The sequence below is a fragment of the Protopterus annectens genome, chromosome 10.part0 (assembly GCF_019279795.1).
Source record: "Protopterus annectens isolate FY-2018-M chromosome 10.part0, PAN1.0, whole genome shotgun sequence".
Classification (NCBI taxonomy): Eukaryota; Metazoa; Chordata; order Ceratodontiformes; family Protopteridae; genus Protopterus; species Protopterus annectens.
The window spans coordinates 381,783,229-381,807,797 of record NC_056744.1 but is presented as its reverse complement, the minus strand read 5'-3'; the positions used below and the strand labels follow the sequence as shown (position 1 = coordinate 381,807,797).

Sequence of the window (24,569 nt, the reverse complement as noted above, 5' to 3'; positions counted from 1 at the left end):
AATAGCATATCTCTGATAAAGATCCTATTTTAGTGGATTAGTGCCATCTTGTTGTTTCCTAACTGCGGTGGTGGTGCTGCGGTAGCGTTGTCGCCTCATAGCAAGACGTTGTCCTGTTCGATTCTCAGCTAGAGCGTCTTCTGTGTGGAGGCATATGTGAATGGGGGCGTGCCTTCATTGAAGGTTGTGCATCAGGGCTGGTAACCCGGTACGTAAAAATCCACTACCAATCATTAGCGAACCGGAGTTCCGCTGTGGCGACCCCTAACTGGGAAAAGCCGAAAGACACAAACAAACAAACAGTGCCATCTTGTTTCCTCTGTAGTGGTTCTGTCCATTAGGTTATTTCAGTGTCATCATAAGTGGCTGAATGTTCTGTCTGTAAGGACTGTTACGCTCTCCTGAATATTCTTTTAACCTGGACCTTCAGTGTGCACTAGTTCATAGGTTCATAGACTAGTACTAGGCTAACTGCCCTCGTGGGCCATTTTAAGCCTAGCCAATTACCCCATGTGAAAATCAAACCCTGCACCTTATGTTTGTAAGGCACATACCTTAACCATTATGCCAACCTCCCATCCCGTCACATCTTTAGTATTCTTTGGCCTTGGGATTTTTGAAGGCGTGGCTACCTACACTCCTGACCATTTCTACAGGTCTAACTCTAGCATGGCAACATCACCATCAGTGTCTTAGCGCACTGGATTGCGTCACCATTGGATAGGAAAGTTAGCGGCCTTTTGCCATTTTGGATACGTCACAGGCTGGTAGGGAAACCACATCTGTATCCTTGTAGTCTTATAACTGCATCTTCCTGATCTTTATCAGTTTTTCCCTCCTAGCTTCCAAAGTTCCACAGAAATACCATCTATTTCTGGAGACGTTCCTGTGGATTGGTTATACATTACCATTTTTGTCTCGTGTCCTCCTGTCCTAACTGTTAGTAATTGAGCCTCCTCTACCTCTAACCTTGGCAGATTTAATTCTTTCATAAATATTTCCATTTGTACTTTTCTTCATTTCTATATTTCTATGCTTTATACACAATTTCATAAAATTTCTGAAATATTTCTAATACCTGTACAGGATCTCTAGTTATTTTCCTTGTTATAGGCTCCCTAAGCTTGGCAACAACCCTTTCTACTTTCTGTTGCCTGAGCTGTTGTGCTAAAAGTTTTTGTGCTGTGGAGGTATTATCAAAAATGAGTTGTTTAACAACAGTCTTTCTAAACCCATGCATATTATCAAGGTGATCCTTTATTTTCTGCTTAGCATTCTGCAGTTGCTCCTTTTGTTCTGTGAGATTCTCCCTATTTTGCAGTACTTTAACCTTTGTTATTCCTTGTAAATAATTCTCGTTACTTATTAACCTATTTCTTTTTCTTTTATTTTCACCCTATTTTTAAACTCCATTTAATTTTATCCCGCTCCCTAGCCATATTTTCAGTATAAATGTGTATCTTCTCTAATAACTGTCACATAATTTCCACTACCCATTCCTTAAATTCCTCTCTTTTTAACAGATAGGTGGGGAAGTGCCAGTCTCTCTTAATTTTATTTCATTACCCTGCATTTTTATTTTAGTTTGTTATTGGCATGGGATAATGCACATGTTGCTGTGAAATATAATTTCTGTCTAGCTTAGCCCACTTTTTGTACCTGGGGGAATGATATGTAAATTCTATCTTAATTCCTGCTACTGAATTTGCATCTTTCATGCAAATATTTTAATACATTTCTTCAAAAATCTACCATATTTGCCATTCTAGGCCCCCCTGATACATTCTCACTGTTGCAAATCAAATTCCAGTCACCACATATAAGTAATATTCCCCTCTGAAAGCTGCTTATTTCTTCCAGAATGTTCTTAACCTCCATTGTAGCAGTTTTAGGTGGACTGTAAACATGCCTCCTGTCTTGCCAGTAGCCCGTTAGTACTACGAATCTGCTATTATTATCCTTTTTGTCTCTTCAGTCACTGGTGGAGCTCCACACACAATTTATATAAGTGCTTCTCGTTTTCATTGTCCAAAATATTCCACTGAAAAGCCGTCCTGAACATGTGAAGTCGATAAAGAAAGGATTTCATTTCTTTCCAAATGTGTCTGCTGTAGCATAGCTGTTTGCACTCTGCATTTTTTAATATAGTTCAGTATTATTTCTTTTTTTGTACATATCTGTGAGGCCATTCACATTTAAAGATAATATGGAAAGTGTCATTATGATAAATTGTTATTTTCATCTGTTATATAACCGCTTTTTTTAAATGTCTGGCTTCAGCTTATGTGTTACAGGTATATGCTAATGTTTGGCAGGTTGATCTTTTATACAGTTGCTTCTTGACATGCACAGTTGTACCTATGTCACATCTTCCAAAACCTTTTTTTAATGAAAACTCTCAAACAAATGAACACACCTCCAGAATACCCGCAAAACATATTAACTTAATAGAAACACACAAAACTATGTACATCTTCAAGTAATGGTCTTGCTATTTTTTTTTCAGTATTAAGTGTTTACCAATGTAATTTAAGCTTTGTATTATGAAATGGGAAGAGGAGGTCCACATCTATGTGGCCTGTACATAATTCACGGTGCCCTTCTTTTGTGCCCCCTGATCTGTGGCCAGGAGGTGCGAACATATTCTGCATCAATGAGTCTGGTTCTTGCAATCCCATGCACCATGGACCGCCCCACTGGTAGCGTTATTCCTGCTCATCAGTCATCATTTATCAGCTCGTGCTTATGCCAAAGAACTGTTTCGCTCATCTGTCATGCTGTCTAAACGCTCTCTGGCCCTGTAACATTTACTGCTCTGTGTATTCGATCTGTCTTTGTTGTGATCTAAAGTATTTTTGAGCATCAGTATATAGTCCCTACCCCCCCCCCCCCACAGTTAAACCTACTAGGCATAAGCACTTCCTTTGGTGGTGACCTGGGAGCACTGTTTGGTTAAGTGATTTGATGATGTTCATCATGTTTGACTGTTGCAGTCATCACTGCAGGGTTCTTCCTGCCGGCAGGCAGCCCTCGGTCGGCCAGAATCCCAAAGTCTGGGTCTGGCGTCAGCTGTTCAGTCATGCTCCCTGACGTCAGAGCGCCAGGAGTACAAAGCTGCCAGCCGACACCATGTTCTGCAGTCTTTTTTGCCGTGCGGTGGAAGCAGTTCGCAAGTGCCAGTCGACTGACTCCTGATATTTTTTCGTGCTTCATTCCGAAGACTTACTTCTTCGTCTCAAAGCTAAGTACCCAATTGGGGAAACTTTTTTCTTGCTCCAGTCTGATGTCAGAAAAAGTTAATAATTGTATTTCTTGTGGGAAGCAAATACCTCATAAGGATTTCCACTCTTACTGTATTCCTTGTTTAGGCCCTGACCACGACATAGCTAGTTGTCAGTTTTGTGCTAGATTTAACCAACGTACTATTAAGAGGAGGTACAATTTTGCTTTTCACTACTTTGGCAGGCGATTTAATTATAATATGTCGTCGGACACGCTTCTGACTACCGGAGTTCACAAACGACGCAAGGATAAGGACAGGCCTCCAAGGTCCAAATCAGACGACGTTTTACAAGCAGAGCCAGCTACAGGTTTGGCCGTTGTCAGTGAGGCACTTTCGCAGCCCCTGTTGTCGGCCATTTCAGAACCAATTGCCGAAACCGACTCCCACGAGGAGCAAAGTAGGCCTTTGAGTACTCCAGCTGCAGGACCTTCGGACACTGCTCCCTCGGATGGGTCCGGAGCCGCTGTGCAGGTACCGGCTTCCGAGGGGGTTTTCAGGCCTACACAGCTTCTGATAAAGGCAAAGCCAAAGACAAAGGCAAAGACTCCTTCGAAATCAAAGACTCCAGCCCAGGCCTCTTCTGATCCGGGACCCAAATCTCAGAAACAGCTGCTTAAAATGGCGGAGGACTTACTAACCATGATTAGGGGTTCACATCCCCCTCCAGACAAAAGGCCAAGGCAAGAATTGGATTATGAATCCTCTGATCAGGCATCTATTTCTTCAGTGTCTTCCTCTGAACAGGAATATACTTTCCCTCCTTATGAGGATTCTGATGCTGAGGAATCCATTCCATCAGCTTCTCCCCCTGAGGATTTTTCTTTTGGGGAAACTTTACATGACATGAGGGAACATTTTCACTGGGAAGGACAGGAGTACTCTGAATCTAAGAGAAGGCTTAGGGATTTCCTTCTTCTTCCCCAACACAGACCCCTGGCTATTCCTCCTATTTTGGATATTGTGGATGATGTCTTTTCTGAGGCTAATTTAACTCCTGACTCCTTTCCTCCAGCCCCTGCTAAGCCTGACAGATATTACAGGGTCCCTGACTCCCACCAGTTCCTTTACAAAAATCCTGCTGCTGATCCAGAAACCATTTTTCAGGGTCCTAAGGGTGTTAAGGCCGCCTCTGCTAAAAACCCTATTCCATCAGATAAGGATTCTAGAGCTTTAGAGAGATGGGGCAAAAAAGTGTACACTTCTGCTACTTTATCCATTAGGGCTTTAAATTGTCAATTTCATATGCTAAAATATCAGTAATTTCTGTTGTCTGTTATGAAACAAAAGCTAGGTACCATTTCTGCTTGTGCAGATAATAAGGAATTACACGATTTGATGCATGCTACTGAGCAAGTGGGGAAGCATGGCTTACACTGTGGTTTTGATGCCTTGGAGGCTTCATGCAGGGTGGCTGCCACTGGCACAGTCATTAGAAGGCATGCTTGGTTAAAGGAACAAAACTTACTTGATCAAGTGAAAGCAAAGTTACTGGATGCTCCTGTTCAACATAATGTTTTGTTTGGGTCTAAGGCTGAAGCGGTGATAAAGAAAATGGAGGATAAGGCAAAATCCATGCAAACAGTTAAGGATTTCTTACAAGTTCAGCCTCCTAGATTTAGCAAAAATTGGCCAACTAAAAATTGGTCCTTTCCCAGCTCGGACAGGCCTCAGAGGGTTAGATATAGACGCTCCAGAGGGAGGGCCCAAGCACAGACCTCTTACAGACCTAGACAGTGGAGTGCATCCACCCCAAGGGGTGGAGAGGACAGACCTCAATCTTATAGAAAACAGGCCCAATGACTCCCCCTGCATGGCTCCAGGAACCTCTCTCCTGGAAGTCCCTCTAGGAGGAAAACTCTCTCTTTTTCAACAAAATTGGACTTACATAACCCAAGACAAGTGGGTTCTGGATGTAGTTTCAAGAGGTTACAAATTCCACTTTCATAACTTGCCAAGACCAAACGGATGGCTAGACCTACCAAAACACCAATGGGCAGAGGCATTAAAGCAGGTGGGATCCCTCATGGCTATGAGGGCCGTAGAACTGGTACCACAAGCAGAGACGGGGCAAGGCTTTTACTCAAGGCTCTTTCTAGTTCCCAGAAGACAAAATTCATGGAGACCCATCCTGGATCTGTCAGTCTTAAATACTTTCCCGGGGATACTAAAGTTCAAGATGCTTACTCTGCAGCAGCTCCTGCCAATGTTGAGCAAAAATGCATGGATGGTGACATTGGATTTAAAGGAGGCTTACCTGCACATCCCTATCAGACAGGAGTGCAGAAAATACATCAGGTTCAAGGCCGGCTCGAAACATTGCCTTGGAATTTGTTCAAAATCTACTCAAGTACCTGGGATTCACTGTGAACATAAAAAAGTCAAATTTGATACCCACACAACAGATAACTTTTCTGGGTGCTCTTCTAAACACAACAACCCAGATGGCATTCCTGACATCCGAAAAACAACTACAGCTGGCTTCAACTTTCAAAACCTTGGCATTAATGTCTCAGCTAACTGCAAGGAAATTCCTGCAGGCTTTGGGTTACATGGTCTCCTGCATCCTTCTCATACCATATGCAAGACTACATATGAGAAAAATACAATGGTACCTAAAAAGTGTATGGTCCCAGCATTGCCACAGTCTAGACATACAGATTGCTGTCTTGCCTTGCCTACAAAAGGAATTCCATTGGTGGACCATGGCATGTCTTCACAACAAAGGGAAAGCCTTCAGTCTGCCTCCAGCCAGCCAAGTGTTAACCACGGATGCATCGGATTATGCATGGGGAGCCCACTTGCAGGGGAAAGGCCTGCAAGGTTTTTGGACAGAGGATCAGAAGCACCTACATATCAATTTAAAAGAAATGTTAGCTGTACAGAATGCCCTCTTGGCTTTCAGGGATCTTCTACAGCCAGGACAACTACTGATACGGACAGACAACACCACAGTTATGTGGTACATAAACAAGCAAGGGGGTTCACACTCCTACCCCCTTTGCAGACTAGCCATGACTCTATGGAACACAGCTCTAGCTTACAAAGTGGATCTACAAGCTCAGTTCCTGCCAGGGAAACAAAATATTCTGGCAGACAGCCTGAGCAGGAATCTGTCAGACCCACACGAGTGGATGCTAGACACCCAAATATTCAAGATGATTACAGAAGCCTGGGGCTGCCCGGACATAGATCTGTTTGCATCCCCCCTCAACCACCAGTTACAAATTTTTTGCACAAGGACATTTCACAAACTAGCTTGGAAAGTGGATGCTCTCTCATTCAGTTGGAGGAACCTCTCGGGGTATGCCTTTCCTCCACTACCTCTTCTTCCACGGGTGTTATTAAAGATCAAGCAGGACAAACCCAAGATGATTTTACTGGCCCCAAATTGGCCTTGTCAATTTTGGTACTCAACACTGATGAATCTATCCCAGGAGCCTCCTTGGATTCTACCTCAGATTCCAAATCTTTTGTCCCAACACCAGGGCCAGGTTCTGCACTCTCATATCAAAACTCTCAGCCTGGCAGCCTGGCGTATTCAGGGTCTATGGTTAATCCTACCCTTTCCAAACAGGTCATGGATGTTATCTGAGAAGCCAGAAGGCCTAGTACTAGGAAATCTTATGAAGGTAAATGGAAGAGATTTTGCACCTGGATGCATGCTCAGGAATCCGATCCTCACATTCCAAATATTCCATTGATTTTACATTACCTAACATATATGCTACATAAGGGTTTATCCTTCTCCTCCATAAAAATACATGCCTCAGCTATCTCTGCACATTACAATACAGATCCTCCAATCTTTTCACATCCACTTCTGAAACAATATCTCAGAGGAGCAAAGAATTTAAGGCCCCCTACGACACCACCCATACCTGCCTGGGACCTCAACTATGTTCTGGAAAAACTCACTCTGCCTCCTTTTGAGCCTGCTGCCACATCTGATATTAAGTATTTATCATGGAAGACAGCTATCCTACTGGCTTTGACTTCAGCCAGGAGAGTCTCGGAGTTACAAGCACTCATGGCTGTGGAGCCGTATATTATTTTTCACCAAGATAGGGGGTCTTTAAGGACTAATCCTACTTTCATGCCTAAAGTGGTTTCCAAAGTGGCTTTAAATCAAACTATTCACCTGCCAACTTTTTTCACTAATCCACAAAATAAGGGGGAAAGGATCTTGCATTCCTTGGATGTACACAGACAACTTCGTTTTTACCTGGACAGAACCAAGGATATCAGGAAAACAGAGCAACTGTTTGTTTCTTATGCAACAAATTCTCAAGGCAAAGCTATTTCAAAACAGACCATTTCTAAATGCATTGCTCATGGAATCAGATTTTGTTACTCTCATCATGGAAAGCAAATCCCAGGAAAAATTAGGACTCACTCTACCAGAGCTGCTGCTACTTCAGCTGCCTTTCTCAGGGGAGTACCTACCAAAGATATTTTGGAAGCTGCAACTTGGAGTTCAGTGCATACTTTCTCTAAGCACTACAATCTCCCTCTTTACTCTATGTCTAGGACAGGCTGTGCTTCTGCAGTCTTGCAGGGCCTTCTAGCCGCCCCTTCTACTCTATAACCACCACCCTTTATCTCGGCTTAGGGATTCAACCCTACAGTGATGACTGCAACAGTGAAACACGATGAACATAGTACAGTTGTGTACACTTACCATAAATGTAGATGTTCGAGTGTCTTCACTGTTGCAGTCTGGGTTACCCACCCTCCAGTCCCCTCTCATATTTTCATTAGTGTGGTTTCCTACTTCACCCTTCTTCTGAGGTGTATTTGCTACAGGGTATGGGGTTTGTTGTATGTTACATTTTTGTTTTACTATTAGCCTTCACTTTTGTGCACCTGACATCTGGGGCAAGAAAAACTGGAGAACATGACGTCGGCTGGCAGCTTTGTACTCCTGGTGCTCTGACGTCAGGGAGCATGACTGAACAGCCGATGCTGGACCCAGACTTTGGGATTCTGGCCGACCGAAGGGTGCCTGCCGGCAGAAAGAACCCTGCAGTGATGACTGCAACAGTGAAGACACTCGAACATCTACATTTATGGTAAGTGTACACAACTGTACTTTCTTTGTGTTTCACTGTTGCAGTCATCACATTTGGATAATCTGCTGGCAGGTTGCCCTCAGTCGGCCTGAATTCCAAAGTCTTGGGTCCTGCATCGGTTGCTGTCTTCTCTTCCATGACGTCAGGTCGTCAGGGGTATAAAACACGCAGCCGATACCATTTTCTTTAGTCTTTCTTGCAGCACGGTGCCCAAAGCAAAAACATTTCGCAAGTGCCGGTCGGCCGGCTACTGAAATATTCGAGTTTGAGTTTCAGAACTGAAGTCTTCACTAAAGCGAAGTACCCTGTTGGGGAAACTTCCTTCTTGCTTTTTACCAATGTCAGAAAAAGTTAATAATTGTATTACTTGTGGGAAGCAAATACCTCATCAGGATTTCCATTTATACTGTATTCCTTGCCTAGGCCCTGATCATAATGTGCCTGGCTGTCGGTTTTGTGGTAGATTTAACCAACGCACTATTAAGCGTCAGTATATCTTTGCATCAAAGTATTTTGGAAACAGATTTAACTACCCAGAAATGTCGTCGGATAGCAATCCGACTACCGGAGTACATAAAAAATGCAAAGAAAAGGACAGAGAAAAGCAGTCGAGATCCAAAACTGACGACGAAGCTTCTAAGCCAGTCGCCGGTTCGCCGGTACTCAGTGAGGCGCCTTTGCAGCCCCTGATACCTGCTACCTTCGAGTCGCAAGGCCTCTACCGACACCCATGTGGAGCCCAGCATGCCACAAGATACTCAAGGTATTGGACCGACGGATGTATCTCCCTCAGATGGGTCCGGAGCCGCTGAGCAGGCACTGGCTTCTGAGCGTGTATTCAGACCTCAACATTTGTACATCAAACCGACAACAGCTGCAAAACCAAAGACAAAAGCAACTTCTAAAACTAAAAAAACGACGCCTGAGCCACGTGCACAGGCCTCTATGCCTAAAAAACAGATTATCAAAATGGCTGAAGACCTTATTACCTTGATCAGGAGTACCCATCCCCCTCCAGATAAAAGGCCTAGACAAGACACTGCTTATGAATCTTCAGATCAGGTTTCTATTTCTTCTGATTCCTCTTCTGATCAGGAATTATCTATATCTCCCTGTGAGGATTCTGATGCTGAGAAGTCTATTCCATCTGCATCTCCACCTGAGGATTATTCATTTGGAGAAACCTTGCATAATTTGAGGGAGCATTTTCACTGGGAGAGTCAAGACTTCTCAGAATCAAAAAAGAGGCTCAGGGATTTCCTTCTTCTCCCTCAGCACAAGCCTTTAGCCATTCCCCCTGTTTTAGACATTGTGGATGATGTGTTTTCGGAGTCAAGCTTGACCCCTGACTCCTTAACTCTGGCTCCCAGTAAGCCTGACAGATATTACAGGGTCCCTGATTCACATACATTTTTATTTAGAAACCCTGCTGCTGATCCTGAAACTATTTCACAGGGTCCAAAGGGAGTTAAGGCCTCAACAGCAAAACCCCCTACCCTCTCTGACAGAGATTCAAGGGCACTGGACAGATGGGGAAAAAAGGTTTATATATCTGCAACCTTGGCAATCACGGCCTTGAACTGTCAATTTCATATGCTTAAGTACCAACAACATGTTGTGGGATTGCTGAAACAGAAAATGATGTTGATTTCAGAATGTGCAGAAAATAAAAAAATGCAGGAATTATTGCATGCAGCTGAACAAGTTGGAAAGCATACTTTGCAATGTGGTTTTGATTCTTTAGAGGCCTCCTGCAGGGCCGTAGTTACTGGATCTGTGATTAGGAAGCATGCCTGGTTAAAGGAACAAAATTTGCCTGATCATGTTAAAGCTAAATTGCTAGATGCACCTTTACAGCATGATTCTCTGTTTGGTATTAAGGCAGAAGAGGTTTTAAAGAAAATGGAAGACAAAGCTAAGTCTATGCAAACTGTTAAAAACTTCTTACAAGTGCAGCCACCAAGATTCAGTAGACACTGGCCTACAAAAAACTGGTCCTTTCCTGTGTCAGACAGAGCTCAAAGGGTTCCAGATACCAGGCGCAAGACTTATACAGGTCAAAGCAATGCGGCACATCCACCTCCAAATCTGGAGGAGATAAAGCGCAAACCTACAAAAAGCAATCCCAATGACTTCCCCCTGCCTACACCAAGCACTTATCTTTTGGCAGCACCCATAGGGGGAAAATTAGCACTTTTTGCTCAAAATTGGCAGATAATAACCCAGGACAAGTGGGTACTAAACATCGTATCACAGGGATACAGATTCCATTTCCACACTCTGCCAATGACAAATGGTTGGCCAGATTTGCCAAAAAATCAATTGGCAGAGGCACAGAAACAGGTTACGTCCCTCATGGATATGGGGGCCATTCAGACAGTACCAGAACAGGAAAAAGGACAAGGTTTTTACTCGACTGTTCTTGGTACCCAGAAAGGACAAGGCCTGGTGGCCAATACTGGATTTATCGATTTTGAACACATACCTAGACATTCCAAAATTCAAAATGCTCACTTTGCAGCAGCTTCTGCCCATGGTGGGCAAGAATGCTTGGCTGGTGACTTTAGACCTAAAAGAGGCATACCTGCATGTCCCAATAAGACAGTTGTGCAGAAGATACCTCAGATTCAAGGCTGGCTTACTGCATTATCAATTCTCTGCACTGCCCTTTGGCTTATCTACTGCGTCCAGGGTCTTTACAAAGTGCCTGGCACCAGTAATTGCATTTTACAGACAAAGAAGTATACAAATATATCCTTACTTGGACGACTGTCTCATTCAAGCAGAGAACAAGGACACTCTTCTACGAAACCTGGCGTTTGTGAAAAGGCTTCTAACATGCCTAGGGTACACAATAAACGAAAAGAAATCACAACTGGTACCCTCTCAAAAGGTAACATTCCTGGGTGCAAGCTTAAATACAACTGCCCAGATAGCTTACCTCACGCAAGACAAACAAAGGCAACTGACTACTTACTTCAAACTCATGGCAACAAAAACCCAGTCTTCTGCAAGACAAATTCTGCAGGCTCTGGACTTCATGGCATCCTGCATCCTACTAATTCCATATGCAAGACTGCATATGAGGAAACTCAATGGTACCTAAAAAGTTTATGGAGTCAACATTCACACACTCTGGAAACAATGATTCCTCTCATTCCCTGCCTGCAGCAGGAGTTTCTAAAGTGGGCAAAGGCCTGTCACCAAAACTTGGGACGGCCCTTCACTCTACCCACTGCCAGCCAAACCTTAACAGCAGATGCATCAGATTATGCCTGGGGGGCCCACATGACAGGAAGATGCATTCAGGGCATATGGGCACCAAAACAAATGCATCTGCATATCAACCAGAAAGAGATGCTAGCTGTTCAGAATGCCCTAATAGCCTTCAAGGACTTACTTCATCCAGGACAACTACTGATAAAGACGGACAACACCACAGTCATGTGGTATATAAACAAGCAAGGGGGCACACACTCATACCCCCTTTGCAGATTAGCCATGGCACTGTGGGACACAGCTTTGACCTACCAAATGCATCTTCAAGCTCAATTCCTGCCAGGAAAACAAAACACTCTGGCAGACGATTTAAGCAGAAACCTTATGGATCCTCACGAGTGGAAACTAAATCCACAAGTCTTCAGCATAATAACAGAGAAATGGGGGAACCCAGACATAGATCTATTTGCCCTCAAAATTATCAATTGAAAAGATTCTGCACAAGGACTTATCACAGACTAGCATGGAAAGTGGACGCCCTATCCTTCAGTTGGAAAAACCTATCTGTTTACGCCTTTCCCCCTCTGCATCTTCTACCCAAGGTCCTCCTAAAAGTCAGACAAGAGAAGCCAAAGATGATATTAATTGCCCCAGACTGGCCCTGCTAATACTGGTACCCAATCCTAAGGAACTTGTCTCAATACCCAGCTTGGACCTTGCCTCAAAGACCGCAACTACTGTCCCAGCAAAACAGTCAGATCCTACGCAATCAGCTACAGACTCTGAACCTGGCAGCATGACTAATCATGTAATCATACAAACGACACCTCTCAGTAAAGTTGTGATGGATGTCATTTTGGAAGCAAGAAGGCCTAGTACTAGAAAATCTTATGCTGACAAATGGAAGAGATTCTGTGCTTGGAATCGAGCACAAGGAACTGATGCAGCAGAACCACATATTCCTCAGATATTACAATACTTAACTGAGATGCTTGACAAAGGCCTATCTTTCTCATCAATCAAAATCCATGCCTCTGCCATTTCGGCTCATTACAATACAGAGCCACCAATCTTTTCTCATCCTTTACTAAAGCAGTATCTTAGAGGAGCCAAAAATGTAAGGCCTCCTAGAAGATCACCATTGCCTGCATGGGATCTCAATTATGTGTTGGAAAAGCTCACCCTGCCTCAATTTGATCCGGCTGCTACAGCTGATATAAAGTTCTTATTGTGGATGACAGCTCTGCTACTAGCAATTACTTCAGCAAGAAGAGTTTCATAGCTACAGGCCCTCATGGCTGTAGAGCTTTTTATCATATTTTACCCAGACAGGGTGTCTCTGAGGATAAATCCTACTTTTATGCCTAAGGTGGTTTCCAGTGTGGCTCTTAACCAAACAATTCATCTGCCAACTTTTTATACAAATCCGCAGAACAAAGTGGAGAGAATTCTGCATTCCTTGGATGTACACAGACAGCTAAGATTCTACTTGAGCAGGACTAAAGCTCTAAGAAAAATTGAGCAATTACTAGTGTCATATGCTGCAGGATCAGAAGGAAAGGCTATTTCAAAGCAGACAATTTCAAAGTGGATAAGCCACTGCATTGGTTTCTGCTACTTACACCATGGTAAACCTGTGCCCAAGGGCATTATGTCTCATTCCACCAGAGCTGCAGCTACTTCAGCAGCCTTTCTCAGAGGAGTACCAACCAAAGACATTCTAGAGGCTGCTACTTGGAGTTCTGTTCACACCTTTACAAAGGATTACCATTTGTCTCTCTACTCTAAATCCAGGGCAGGCTTTGCCACTGCAGTGCTGCAGGGCCTTATAGCCACACCTAATGCTGTTTAGCTCCAGCCTCCCAACCATAGCTTTGGGATTCTACCCAAATGTAATGACTGCAACAGTGAAACACAAAGAACATAGTACAGTTGTGTACACTTGCCATAAATGTAGATGTTCGAGTGTATTCACTGTTGCAGTCCAAGTTACCCTCCCGCCATTCCCCTGTCATTCTAAAGTTTATCTTTCCTTCTCTATCTTCTACAACCTATGTAGTGTATTTGCTTGTAGATGAAGGTAAAGTTTATATTGATGCATGTGTATATATATATATATATATATATATATATATATATATATATATATATATATATATATAAAAATATTGCTACCTTTTTGGGGGCACCTGACATCGGGGGCAAGAAAAACTAAAGAAAATGGCGTTAGCTGCATGTTTTATACTGCTGACGACCTGACGTCATGGAAGAGAAGACAGCAACCGACGCAGGACCTTTGGAATTCAGACCAACTGAGGGCAACCTGCCAGCAGATTACCCAAATGTAATGACTGCAACAGTGAATACACTCGGACATCTACATTTATGATAAGTGTACACAGCTGTACTTTCAGGGCCACACTACAAACAAACACAGACTGAAAGAATTAAACCACAAGGACAACAGGATGAAACTCATTTAGTATGCCTTTTAACGTCTTAGAAGTTTGATTTAGCATGCCTTTCAGCTCTTCCATTTTGTCAGGCTGAGAACCCAATTGTTGTATTCTGCCTGACTTTGCTGTTGGGAGCTAGCAACATTTTAAGTTCTTAGTATTTCAGATTTCTGAATGTTTAAAGCTACCACAATGTGGAATATGTGCTCTCTTCCTTAGAGTCACGATTGCCACAAATTGAGGCTGGTTTACTAGGGTTTTCCTGTAACTTCTGAGAGAACAATGAATTTGTTGCTGTATGACTCACTATACACACACACACACACACACACACACACACACACACACACACACACACACACACACACACACACACACACACACACACACACACACACACACACACACATTCTGCAATGGAAACTCGAACCCCAGTGATACCAAGGTCTTAAAAAATGTCCTGTTAAAATACTGTTGATAGCACCTTGCATAAAGATTCCAGAGAGGAATTTATTCTGCCTTTGTTTATGTGCAGGTTTAACCCTTCACTTTTCAGATTCCTCACATGGCGTTGGGAGCAAGTGTCTGTTAGGAAGGTTGAGGAATACATGTGCAACATTCCAGTATACAAGATCTATGAATCTTTTCTGAGAAATGATGCTATGTAAGTTAGAAAGGGTCATTTTGGACATGAGGATATTTGAGTGTGCCTTAAGACTTGACCTTATATGGATGCTGAATGGAAATCCTGTTGCTGCTGATCCTGTAACTCTTTTAATGTATTTCCCTTTGGGCATTTGATAAGGAATTACTTTATTTTTCTTTACCTGAGCGTTTTAGCATGAGGTTACATGGTCACGTTTTGTTATGCTCACATTCTGTTTTGCATGTTACATATTGTAGAAATGTTTGTGGGTTCAAAATGTATTCTTTGTTGTCAAGATAACAACTTCCTGGCAATTGTGCCGTATTTTTTTAATGATTACTCGTTTTATGATGTTGTGTAACCTTGAAGTGAATTTAAGTGTGGGGCAAAACCTCCTACATGGGAGCATAGAGGGGCTTGCCACCCTAAAAATAATGCTTTTGAGAACAAATAAGGTGTTACGTAAATTTCACTATTCCTTAAGTAAATCTGTTTCAGTGTTTTCTGTAGTTGTATTATTGGGTTTCATGCCTTGAGGTGTGAGCAGTTATAGGTTTATAGGCTATCGGCCCTAGGGCCTATACAAGCCTAGCCATAACAATTCCCTGTCTATTTCTTCCCACAATATTTACTACCCTGGACCCCTGTCTAGCAGGGCAACTGACATGATCCCCGGAGTGAATTTCCAATCTCCCATCTAATCGTCAAGGTTCCTTTTGAAGAGGGCCAAAGAGGTGCTCTGCTTGACATGTAAGGGCAGTCTATTCCAGAGTCTGGGGAGTCTCTGGGTCAGGAACCTATCCCTCCAGCATGTTTTGTTCATTGTGATGAAAAGGTTTAGATCCCCGGAGCATGTGGCTCTGAGGGATTGGGATTTCTTTAAGTGTAGCATGTCCAACAGCTCTGGGTTTGACATGGCCTTGTATGTTAAGCAGAGATCGCCTCTGAGTAGACGATATGTGACAGAGTGTAGCTGGAGTTTTTTTAGATGGTCAGCATAGGGCATCTGCTTTAGGCCTGTGATTCTTTTAGTGAGGTATTTCTGCAGCCTTTCCTGTTGCTGCAGATGTCTTTAGAGGTACATACCAAACGGGTTGTTGTATTCTATAATGGGTCTAATGAGGGATGAGTACAGTGGGACAAATTACCTCCTTTTTTCTGGATGAAAAGTCCTTAGTGATGAGGTGTGCCACATAGAAGGATTTCCTGACTGTTGTGACGATGTGGTTATCGAAGGTGAGGCCACTCCCCACCTGTGTCCCTAAGTCTCTTATCACACTTTCAGTATTTAGTGTACTGCCACCTATGTGGTAATTCACGGGTATATGTTTTTTCCCAAAGGTCATAACTATAAATTTCTTGGCATTGAGCTTGAGCCCATGGGTCTGGCACCAACCATCTGTTTCTGTAAGGCCCTTTTGTAGAATATCCACATCATTTGGGGATTCAATAATGGCTCCCAGTTTGCAGTCATCTGCAAGCTTTGTTAGCTAGAGTCCCTTAGTGTTGGCCTGTACTTTAGAGAAGTAGATGCCAAATAAGAACAGTCCCAGGACTGAACCCTGAGGTACTCCACTTGTCACTTGTTCGGAGCTGGATTTGGAGTCGGCTGCATTTACAGTGTGGGTTCTGTCAGTAAGCCAGTTGGCAACCCATCGAGTGACGTAGGGATTAATGCCCAGCTTAGTAAGTTTATCTATGATTCCAGAGTGGGGGATGGTGTGGAAGGCCTTGGCGAGGTCCAGATAGGCTGTGTGGACTGCCTTACCCTCGTCCACACCTCTGGAGACCGATTTGAAGAAGTCAATTAGGTTCAGGAGACAAGATTGGCCCTTCACGAACCCAAACTGGGTGGGGTCTAGTGTTTGAAGGTTGCCAATGTTTTTGTTTATAAGTTCCATCATAATGCGTTCCATGCCCTTGCAGATCAGGCTCGTCAGACTGATGTGATGGTAGTTCCCAGGATCTAAGCTAGCTCCCCCCCTTGTGGAGTGGGATAACTGTAGCTCTGCGCCACTCAGTGAACACAAAGCCTGAGGTGAGGCTATGATTAAACATGACACTTAGGTGAAGTGCCAGTTCATTTTGTAGTTCATGTAGTACACAGCCCGGGATGTCGTCTGGTCCCATGGATGCTGTATTCTTAGTTTTGGAGAGTGTGGTTTTTACCTATGTGGCCGTTATTACCAGAATTTGGCAATCTTTTGGTATTGAGATGGGACCTTTAGGTGGTGTGAGGGGGGTGAAGTTGGCACTAAATCGATCTGCCAGGATATTGGCAATATCCTTGGGATCAGTATATTTAATGCCATTCTGTTGTAGCTCAGAGCAGATCTGAGCATTGCCATTTAGATTCTTGATGAAGCTATAGAATGCCTTGTGGTTGTCTTTGGAATCTTTGGCATTTCATAATTAGCTTTGGAGGATTTTGAGGGATCTCAGCTTCTTAATAAGGCTGGTAAGGGAGTTTTTTGCATCCTGGGATTTTCCTCTTTTCTGCAACAGTTTCTTCCTTTTGTTGTAAAGTTTGTTTATGGCAGGGGACAACCAGATTGGCTTCCTTTTTTTGGAGGAAAGCGTCTTGGTTCTATTTGGGATGGCACGATTCATGCATGAGTGGATGTGCTCGTACAGTGCCTTAGTGTAGGACTCAGCAGTCGAACTTTCAGTTCCCGTCTGCATGGGTGTCATGAAGTTTGTAACTTCTGACTTGAGTAGCATGAAGTTGGCCTTGGAGAAGTTTTTTATGGAGGTTTCCTTACTGGGGGGTGGGGGGAGGGGGTGGATGTCAAGGGTGATTAGCTTATGGTCAGACCTGACCAACGAGGGGGTGCCCATAGGTGTGGAGCATCGATTTCCCATGTTGTTAATGACCAGGTCTAGGATATTGGAGCCCCAGGTCGGACTATGGATTAGTTGATCCAGAGCATTGGAATTTATGAATTCCAAGAACCGTTGGGCAAAGGTGTTGGTACATGAGTAGTTTTCCCAGTTAATGGCAGGGTAGTTGAAATCACCCAGTATTATTAGGGTGTTTGGTTGTATCTTAATATTTTCCAGTATGTTTAGAAAGGTGTAGTGAGAATCTTGGGGCATGGTGAGGGATCTGTAGCACGCTACAATTTGGATTGCAGTCTTATGTGTTAGTTATGTTTGTGTATTAGAAACACCAGACCCCTTTAGTGCTGTCTGTAGAAGAGATTGCTGCCATTTTTTCTGACTGCTGAGCACTTTCAGTACAAGGTGTTAGCTCAGTAGCAAACGTTTTGCAGCAGCAGACCCGTTTTGCATTTTTGTGCCTTGATGACTTGCTACAGATGTGACTAGCATGCAGCATTTTATGGCAGTGGCATTAATCTGAGCATTGCCTCATCTGAAGTCACTGTCAGTTGAAAATGTTTCTTTCTTTAGCATATTCAGTTTAGAATGGGCAGTTCTTGATATTGCCCTTACATGTGTACTCTTTATTTCAGAAAGTCAGACAGACAGTCCATACAGGAGTTTAGTTATCTGGCCTTCTTGTTACTATCTTAATTGAGGTGCATCATCTCTGGCTTATTAAGGTGACCACAATTCCGTTTCCCACCTCAGTATGCAGATTATGCAGTGGACAGTTTGCCATCAGTGGATTCAGAGTCATTCCCTCTCAGATTCCTGGCATAATTTTGTGGATTAATGACCTTAAGCCAATAACGTGGAGAAGTAATTCTTTTCTTCCACTTCCTTAATGCAGTCTCTGATTCACATTCATTGTTGAGCTGTGGGGACCCTGGATCAGATCTGCCCTAGTCCAGGACCTTTGGAATCTGCTGAAAAAGCAGAATAACGTCAATCTCAAGCTGAGGCAAATATCCTAATCCTGCAGATGCAGTCTAGAATCTCGAGCATCTACATCTAAAATCGAAGGCCAGGCAGCAATATGGCTTCTAAATAAACAAGGGGAGACCCACTCTTACTCCCTCTGTAGGACAGTAATCTCAGCACGGGAATGAGATACCTACACCTGTGTAGGACAGAAAGCCGAGCATGGGAATGAAATACCTACTGGAACATTTTGTTGGAGTTTCGTATCTCAGGAAGATCGAATGTCCTGACGGGATCTTGAAGTCATAGTTAAAGTCCCTGTTCAAGCTCTGTAGTTTCATCAGGCTAGTGTTCAAGCCAAACTCTGGGGTCTATATCAGAACATTGAAGAGGCATTTAATCGAATGCCTCTTCGTCGACACATAAACAGCGAACGCACTAAAGCGCGAATGCTCAGAACACTGTTTTCTTTCCCTGGGAAAGAAATTAGTAGCACAACACACACACACTTTCAAACATAACAATGTGGGGGAGCCTCGCCACTCCACACACACACCCCAACATGGGGAGCTATGCCCCCCACCCACCCCTAACTAAATATACTAACTATGAGATCGCACTACAGTGGGGAAAGGGGCAAACACATGGAGAGGGCCAAGCAATTTCTTTCCCAGGGAAATAAATCACTGTTTTGAGCATTCGTGTTTTAGTGCGTTCGCTGTTTATGTGTCGATGAAGGGGGCATTCAGTTAAATGCCTCTTTGCTGTTCTGATGTAGACCCAAACTCTGGAGGTGACACCTGTTGGAATTTGATCGTATTTAGCAGCTGAAAAAAATTAGTTCTAGTCAAGTTTTGATCCCTGTAAAGAGGTAGTAGAAAATATTCAGGAGACATAAGTGGCATTTCTCTCTCTCTCATCTGTTGCCTGTTAGTTTGAGATTTGGCCTTTCTTTTATAATCTTCACTGTCCTCTCTTTCTGCTTCCAAACTACTAATTCTCCAGGTCCTTTTAATGTTGGCCTCTCTCTCTCTCTCTCTCTCTCTGTCTGTCTGAAAGTGCAGCTTATGCAGATTTTCTGTGAGATAGTTCTGAAGTGCTGGAGACTGCTGGAAGGCTTTCCACTCTGTCCAGATGAAAATATCCGCTGTGGCTTGGAGACATTGTCTTTTTTCTCAGTCTGAAATTTCCTGGTTTTCCTGCCATTTCTTTGACATCTTTTTGACCTGGGCCTGTGTTACTGCTATACGAAGGCCCATGTGTTCAGTACACATGTCTGATATAATTTATGCCCATCATCGTTTATCTTTGGTCCTTGTTAAAGAATCCTTCTTGTTCCTGGACCATTAATGATGTTTTTATAGCCCTTTCCAACCTGATAGTTCAGGCAGTCTGAAGTTTGTGTCCTTAGCTGTCCTCTCAGCCTTTTGGATGTCTTAGTTGTAAGCATTTGTATGTAAAAGAAAATATATTTATTTATTTTTCATAAAAACTGAATTTCTCTAGAAAAAGCCTTTGTTATTTCCAAAAGGTGCTTTCTGAGTTAATTTTCTGGTTTTATTTCCAGTTGCTGAAAATGGGAATTACTTTTTCTTTTCCTTGCTGACTGAGATCCTGTTGATTTCCCTGAGCTGACCATGTGGCCTATTTCTACTCCTGCTGTATGGCTTTGGTCTTGGGGTACAGTGAAGATGGACTCTCAGGTTGCTGACACTTGGAAAGACTGTGACCTTTGAACCTCCTGAACAGAAATAGCAAGTGAGGGGACCAAGGATTATCTGTGTCTCTCAGGATGGCTGGCCTCTCTGGTCAACTCTTACATCCCAGTCTGTGAGTGGCTGTAATAATGGAGGAAGAAATGTGAGTCAGACCTCTAAGGGATGATGGTTGGTAGGCGTGGTGGAGAAAAGGCATGTAGAGGAAAAATAAAAACTGTGATTCCAAGTTGTCATGGTTTACAATTAGCGGCCGGTTGACTAGCTCTTCATTTTCTTTGCTCTGGACAAGGAAGGTGTTTAGCTGGCAAAACAGATTCTGGTCATATGGATTGATAAGTGAATTACCATTTTGTGTTTGAGAAGGCTACTGAGTCCTTAATCACAACACTGACAACAAACTCCACCAGGAGGGTACCTATTTCAATAGTGTATTAATAGCGGACGTCTGTGCTTTGGTTACTTGGTCTTTGGTGCATATGTTATGACACACTGTAGTCTGTGCTGTCATTGGGCTACCTTCAAAAGCATTTTGCTGTTGAATCAATATCCTCCTGATTGTGCAGTACCCTGCAGAAAGTGTGTGAAAATAAAGATGTATTATATAGACGAATAATCAGCATGTGCATAGATCCTCTGTACTCCTCCTTACGTGGAACACTCTAGCTGGTATGTAATGGCTACAAGGGCATCTTGCAACTAAATTTCAGGTTTACTATTCTGTAACCCTGTCAGCTAGCATGTTTTCTTGCCACTACAGCTTATATGAGTGAGCCATAATTCTGCACCACAAGTGACCATGTGCATGGCAAAAGGGGCATACATTACCTGCGTCACTGAGAGTCAGTTGTCAAATGTTCATTCAGAACATTTGATTTATAGCAGGTTGTTAGTCTTTGGAGACTTAATGGAGATTCTAACAACTGAATACTGAGCTGCTAACCCAGCAGCAGAGTTTTATCCCTGGATAGTATTTCGCCAGTATGGTACAGCTTCCTTTGGTCCTTGGTTTCCCATTAAAAAAAGCAGACTAATCCAGTTGGTTCACACTGTGGGCATGAGCAGTTAATATGCACACCCTTATGCGTACAGGCATTACATGTGACTGCCACTTAGTGCTGTCTTCTTTCCTGTTGATTAGTGATTGGAAGCCCGAGATTAGAACCCTGATGTGTCTGCATCCTGAATACAGATCCAGATGTGCCACTTCAAGAAGTGTAACATAAATATGAATGTTTATGTTGAATGGAGTGCCTCAAACCATTTCTGTTATTTAAATTGCATTAGTTTATCTGAGATGTGCATTAAACTTCAGTTACTTAACATCTTTCAGTGGTAGCTGTCCAAGTAAAAGCCATTACCACACCTCTGCTCAGACATTTGCCGTTTATACCAAGTTATTTCAGCTCCTAATTGCACAGAATATCAGATGCGACATGCCTCTAAAAGAGAAACATTCGATTTTTAGAGGAGCTGTGTGCAAAGACATAGAATAAATATATACCCGTGATCCATTAGTTGCAGACGACCGTATTGAAGACCATTTTCCTTTTTTTTTTTATTAAATATATTTTTTGATGGGGAAACAGTTTCAAAACATTTAGTTACATAATCACATTCATACTTGAAGTACCTTGGGGTTTTGTTGATGAGACTGACAAATGTTCAGGTAGGCCAGCAGTACTGATGTACCTGAGTTCTCACACCAGTTTTTTTACCTACTAGTTAGTCTTTTTCCCCGATTCTACTCTTTTGAAATGCTTTTTCTCCCGCAGTCTCTGCCAGATATCTAGTCTCTGCTAAGACCGTCCAGTTTCATTCTCCATGATCCAAGTAGCTGTGAGGGATTTTGTATTTTCTGGCCTTAACCTATGTCTGGCACCTGGTATGTGTGCTTGCAGATGCAAGGGCCTGTTGAGCCTTTTCTTTTAAATGAGCACATTCCTGCACATGCTTAGTAAAGGCTACTGAGCAGATACGGATTAATTTCACATCCACTGTCCGTGCTGCATCCCATGCACATCTTTCACCAGTGGCAGCTAGCATTGCAGCCAATCAGACTGGCCTTCCTCAAGGGATGAGTGAGCTGACACTGACCACTTACTCCCACCTCCCTAATCCGCTGTAGTAGTCCAGTCACTAGTTGAACCCATGGTCACCTGATTCACAGTCGAGAAGTAATCTGTGCCCACATTCTCAGTTGTGGGTGTGAGCTGTGGGCAGCAGTGTGGAGTCCATTCTAATTGCATGAGGCAAAAGAGGGAGTGAGACAGAACCACTGCAGTTCTAACAATATGATTTTAGTCTTCTGTGTAAAAGTGTCAAGAAAAAATAATGTAATGGAAATCAAAACTTCAGATGTCATTGTTAAGATTTATTTGACATGATTTAATAACACATTTTCTTTCCTATTAAGGGGATTTTGAAATGATAACTTCTGCACCACATGCTGTGTCGCATTATAGTCTAGAAATTGTTTTAGAGCATATACAGACAAAAAAATGGAGACTGTAAGTTTCCTAGGTGAATGTACTGAATTTCCACTTTTTTAAGGTGGGGATATCCCCCCCTTATGTCAAATAATGTACTAGCATGAAGACAGAGAGCATGCAGAGGAAATTTAGGGCAGATTTACGTCACTAATTGGACGAGTTATGTAATTTCTCCTCAAGAATATTGATTGCCTAAACACTGGGTTTGATTCCAAAAGATCTGCTCTCAGTGTAACTGACTACTTACACTGAATCCAGGTCTTCTGGAATCTGGACCCCCCCCCCCCCTCCGTGTAAGCCTGTTTAATTGATAAGCCTTTACACTGAGAGGAATTGGAATCTGGCCCAAGGTCTCTTATGTCAGTCAAACAGTCAAACTCTTGAATGTTTGCACTTAGACGCTGTAGAAGTACAAAAAAGTAACAGGTTAAAAATAGCAAGACACTTGTAGACCAAAAAAAAAAATCATGTTAAAAAGATTGAAATATGTATAACGTATTGGATAGGCTGCAGTCTTTCAATCTGACACCGCTTTTCTTTTGTCATCTTACAGGGTCGCGACTACTGCTCAGAAGAAGAAGACATTACATAGTGCCAAACTTGCATCATTTCTTTTGGGAGCTATTGCTGTGTGTACAGACTTTCAGCCAGTCCAGATCAATATGGATTTGTACTACAGTTGTGTGCTCTAACACAATAACTCTTTCCACACTTTGTGCTACACTTCAGTTAAGTTTTCTAAGAAACTCTCAAAAGTGCATTGCTACGGACTATGACAGACGTGGCCTTCTGCTTCTTACCAGAGTCCCAGACACATTTTTATTATCCAGTTTTCTGTGTTTGGATACCTAGCTCATCCTTAAATATCCCTGTAAGGGAATTGCCAATGTTACCCAGAGTGTCATGTGAATTACAGTAACCTAATCCTGACTTGCAGATGAGCACAGAGTTCCTTTGAAGAATGTCAAGGCTGTAAAATCCCTTTTGACTGTCTGCAAAATTGCTGCGATCAAAATATGAACACAGCTTGCTTATTCCTCTTGGTTCTTTTAAACTTTGGAGTCAGTATGTTTTGCAGGCTGGGGCAGTGCTGCTGTATTGCAGAAGAAAATGGCTTCAGTTTGTCAACTTCAGCAGATTGCCATGGAAATCCTAAGGACAGAATTGCAAAGCTAAATTAAAATCTTTTATTCTGAAGACATTCGTGGACTGGGCTTGATGTCTTGGCTTTGCTAAGTGCAAATGAAAGTGTTAACACAATCATTTTGGATCTTTTTTTCTATGAAAATAAACACTATACTGTTTTTAATGTATTCTGCCTGGTGTGCATATGTACATATTGCAAAGTATTTTTTTTAAGAACTGTATCTCTTGTATGAAAAAAATGCTAATTTTTTTATTTCTTTTTAAGCATCATTTGCTCTGTTGGGTAACCTACTTTAGTAGATCTACAGTTGAGATATAGTTCTTTTCTCTTTTTAAATTTGCCATTTTTCTTCAAAGCTGTTATGATTTGTGTGCATATACCCATCTGCCAATGTGTCTTATGGTGCCATGTGTCATATTAGGAGAACATGCATAGGCCTTATACCCACTAGTTTTTTCCTGCTCCTCACACAGGTCAACTTTTGGACTTAATCTCCTGCTATGTGGTGCAGATAGCTGGAACCCTGATATCATCCCCGGTGACCTGAGTTTAGCTGATGGGAGTGGATGCTAATGGAGGCAGCCAAGCTCTCCGATCCTTAAGGAAAAGCTGCTGAGTAAATTTCCACTTTTGAAATGCTGCTGTGTGGAAGCTAGATGTGATGATCCTGCCAGCACAGTGCTGGAGGGTTGACTGGTACAAAGAAGCATATGCCTTTCCACTGTTGGTGGAAGTACA

General features: G+C 42.7%; 1 protein-coding gene across 2 annotated transcripts in view; it reads left to right on the top strand.

The window, feature by feature from the left end:
- Positions 1 to 23,997, top strand: part of CCHR10.PART0H1orf21 (chromosome chr10.part0 C1orf21 homolog) — a 1,277,964-nt gene extending 1,253,967 nt beyond the window's left edge. For both annotated transcript variants that reach the window (XM_044085302.1, XM_044085303.1), the window contains exon 6: positions 23,238 to 23,997. In XM_044085302.1, coding sequence (XP_043941237.1) covers positions 23,238 to 23,276 — 39 coding nt within the window. In that variant the 3' untranslated portion in view covers positions 23,277 to 23,997. The remainder of the gene's footprint in view (positions 1 to 23,237) is intronic.
- Positions 23,998 to 24,569: the final 572 nt, after the last annotated feature.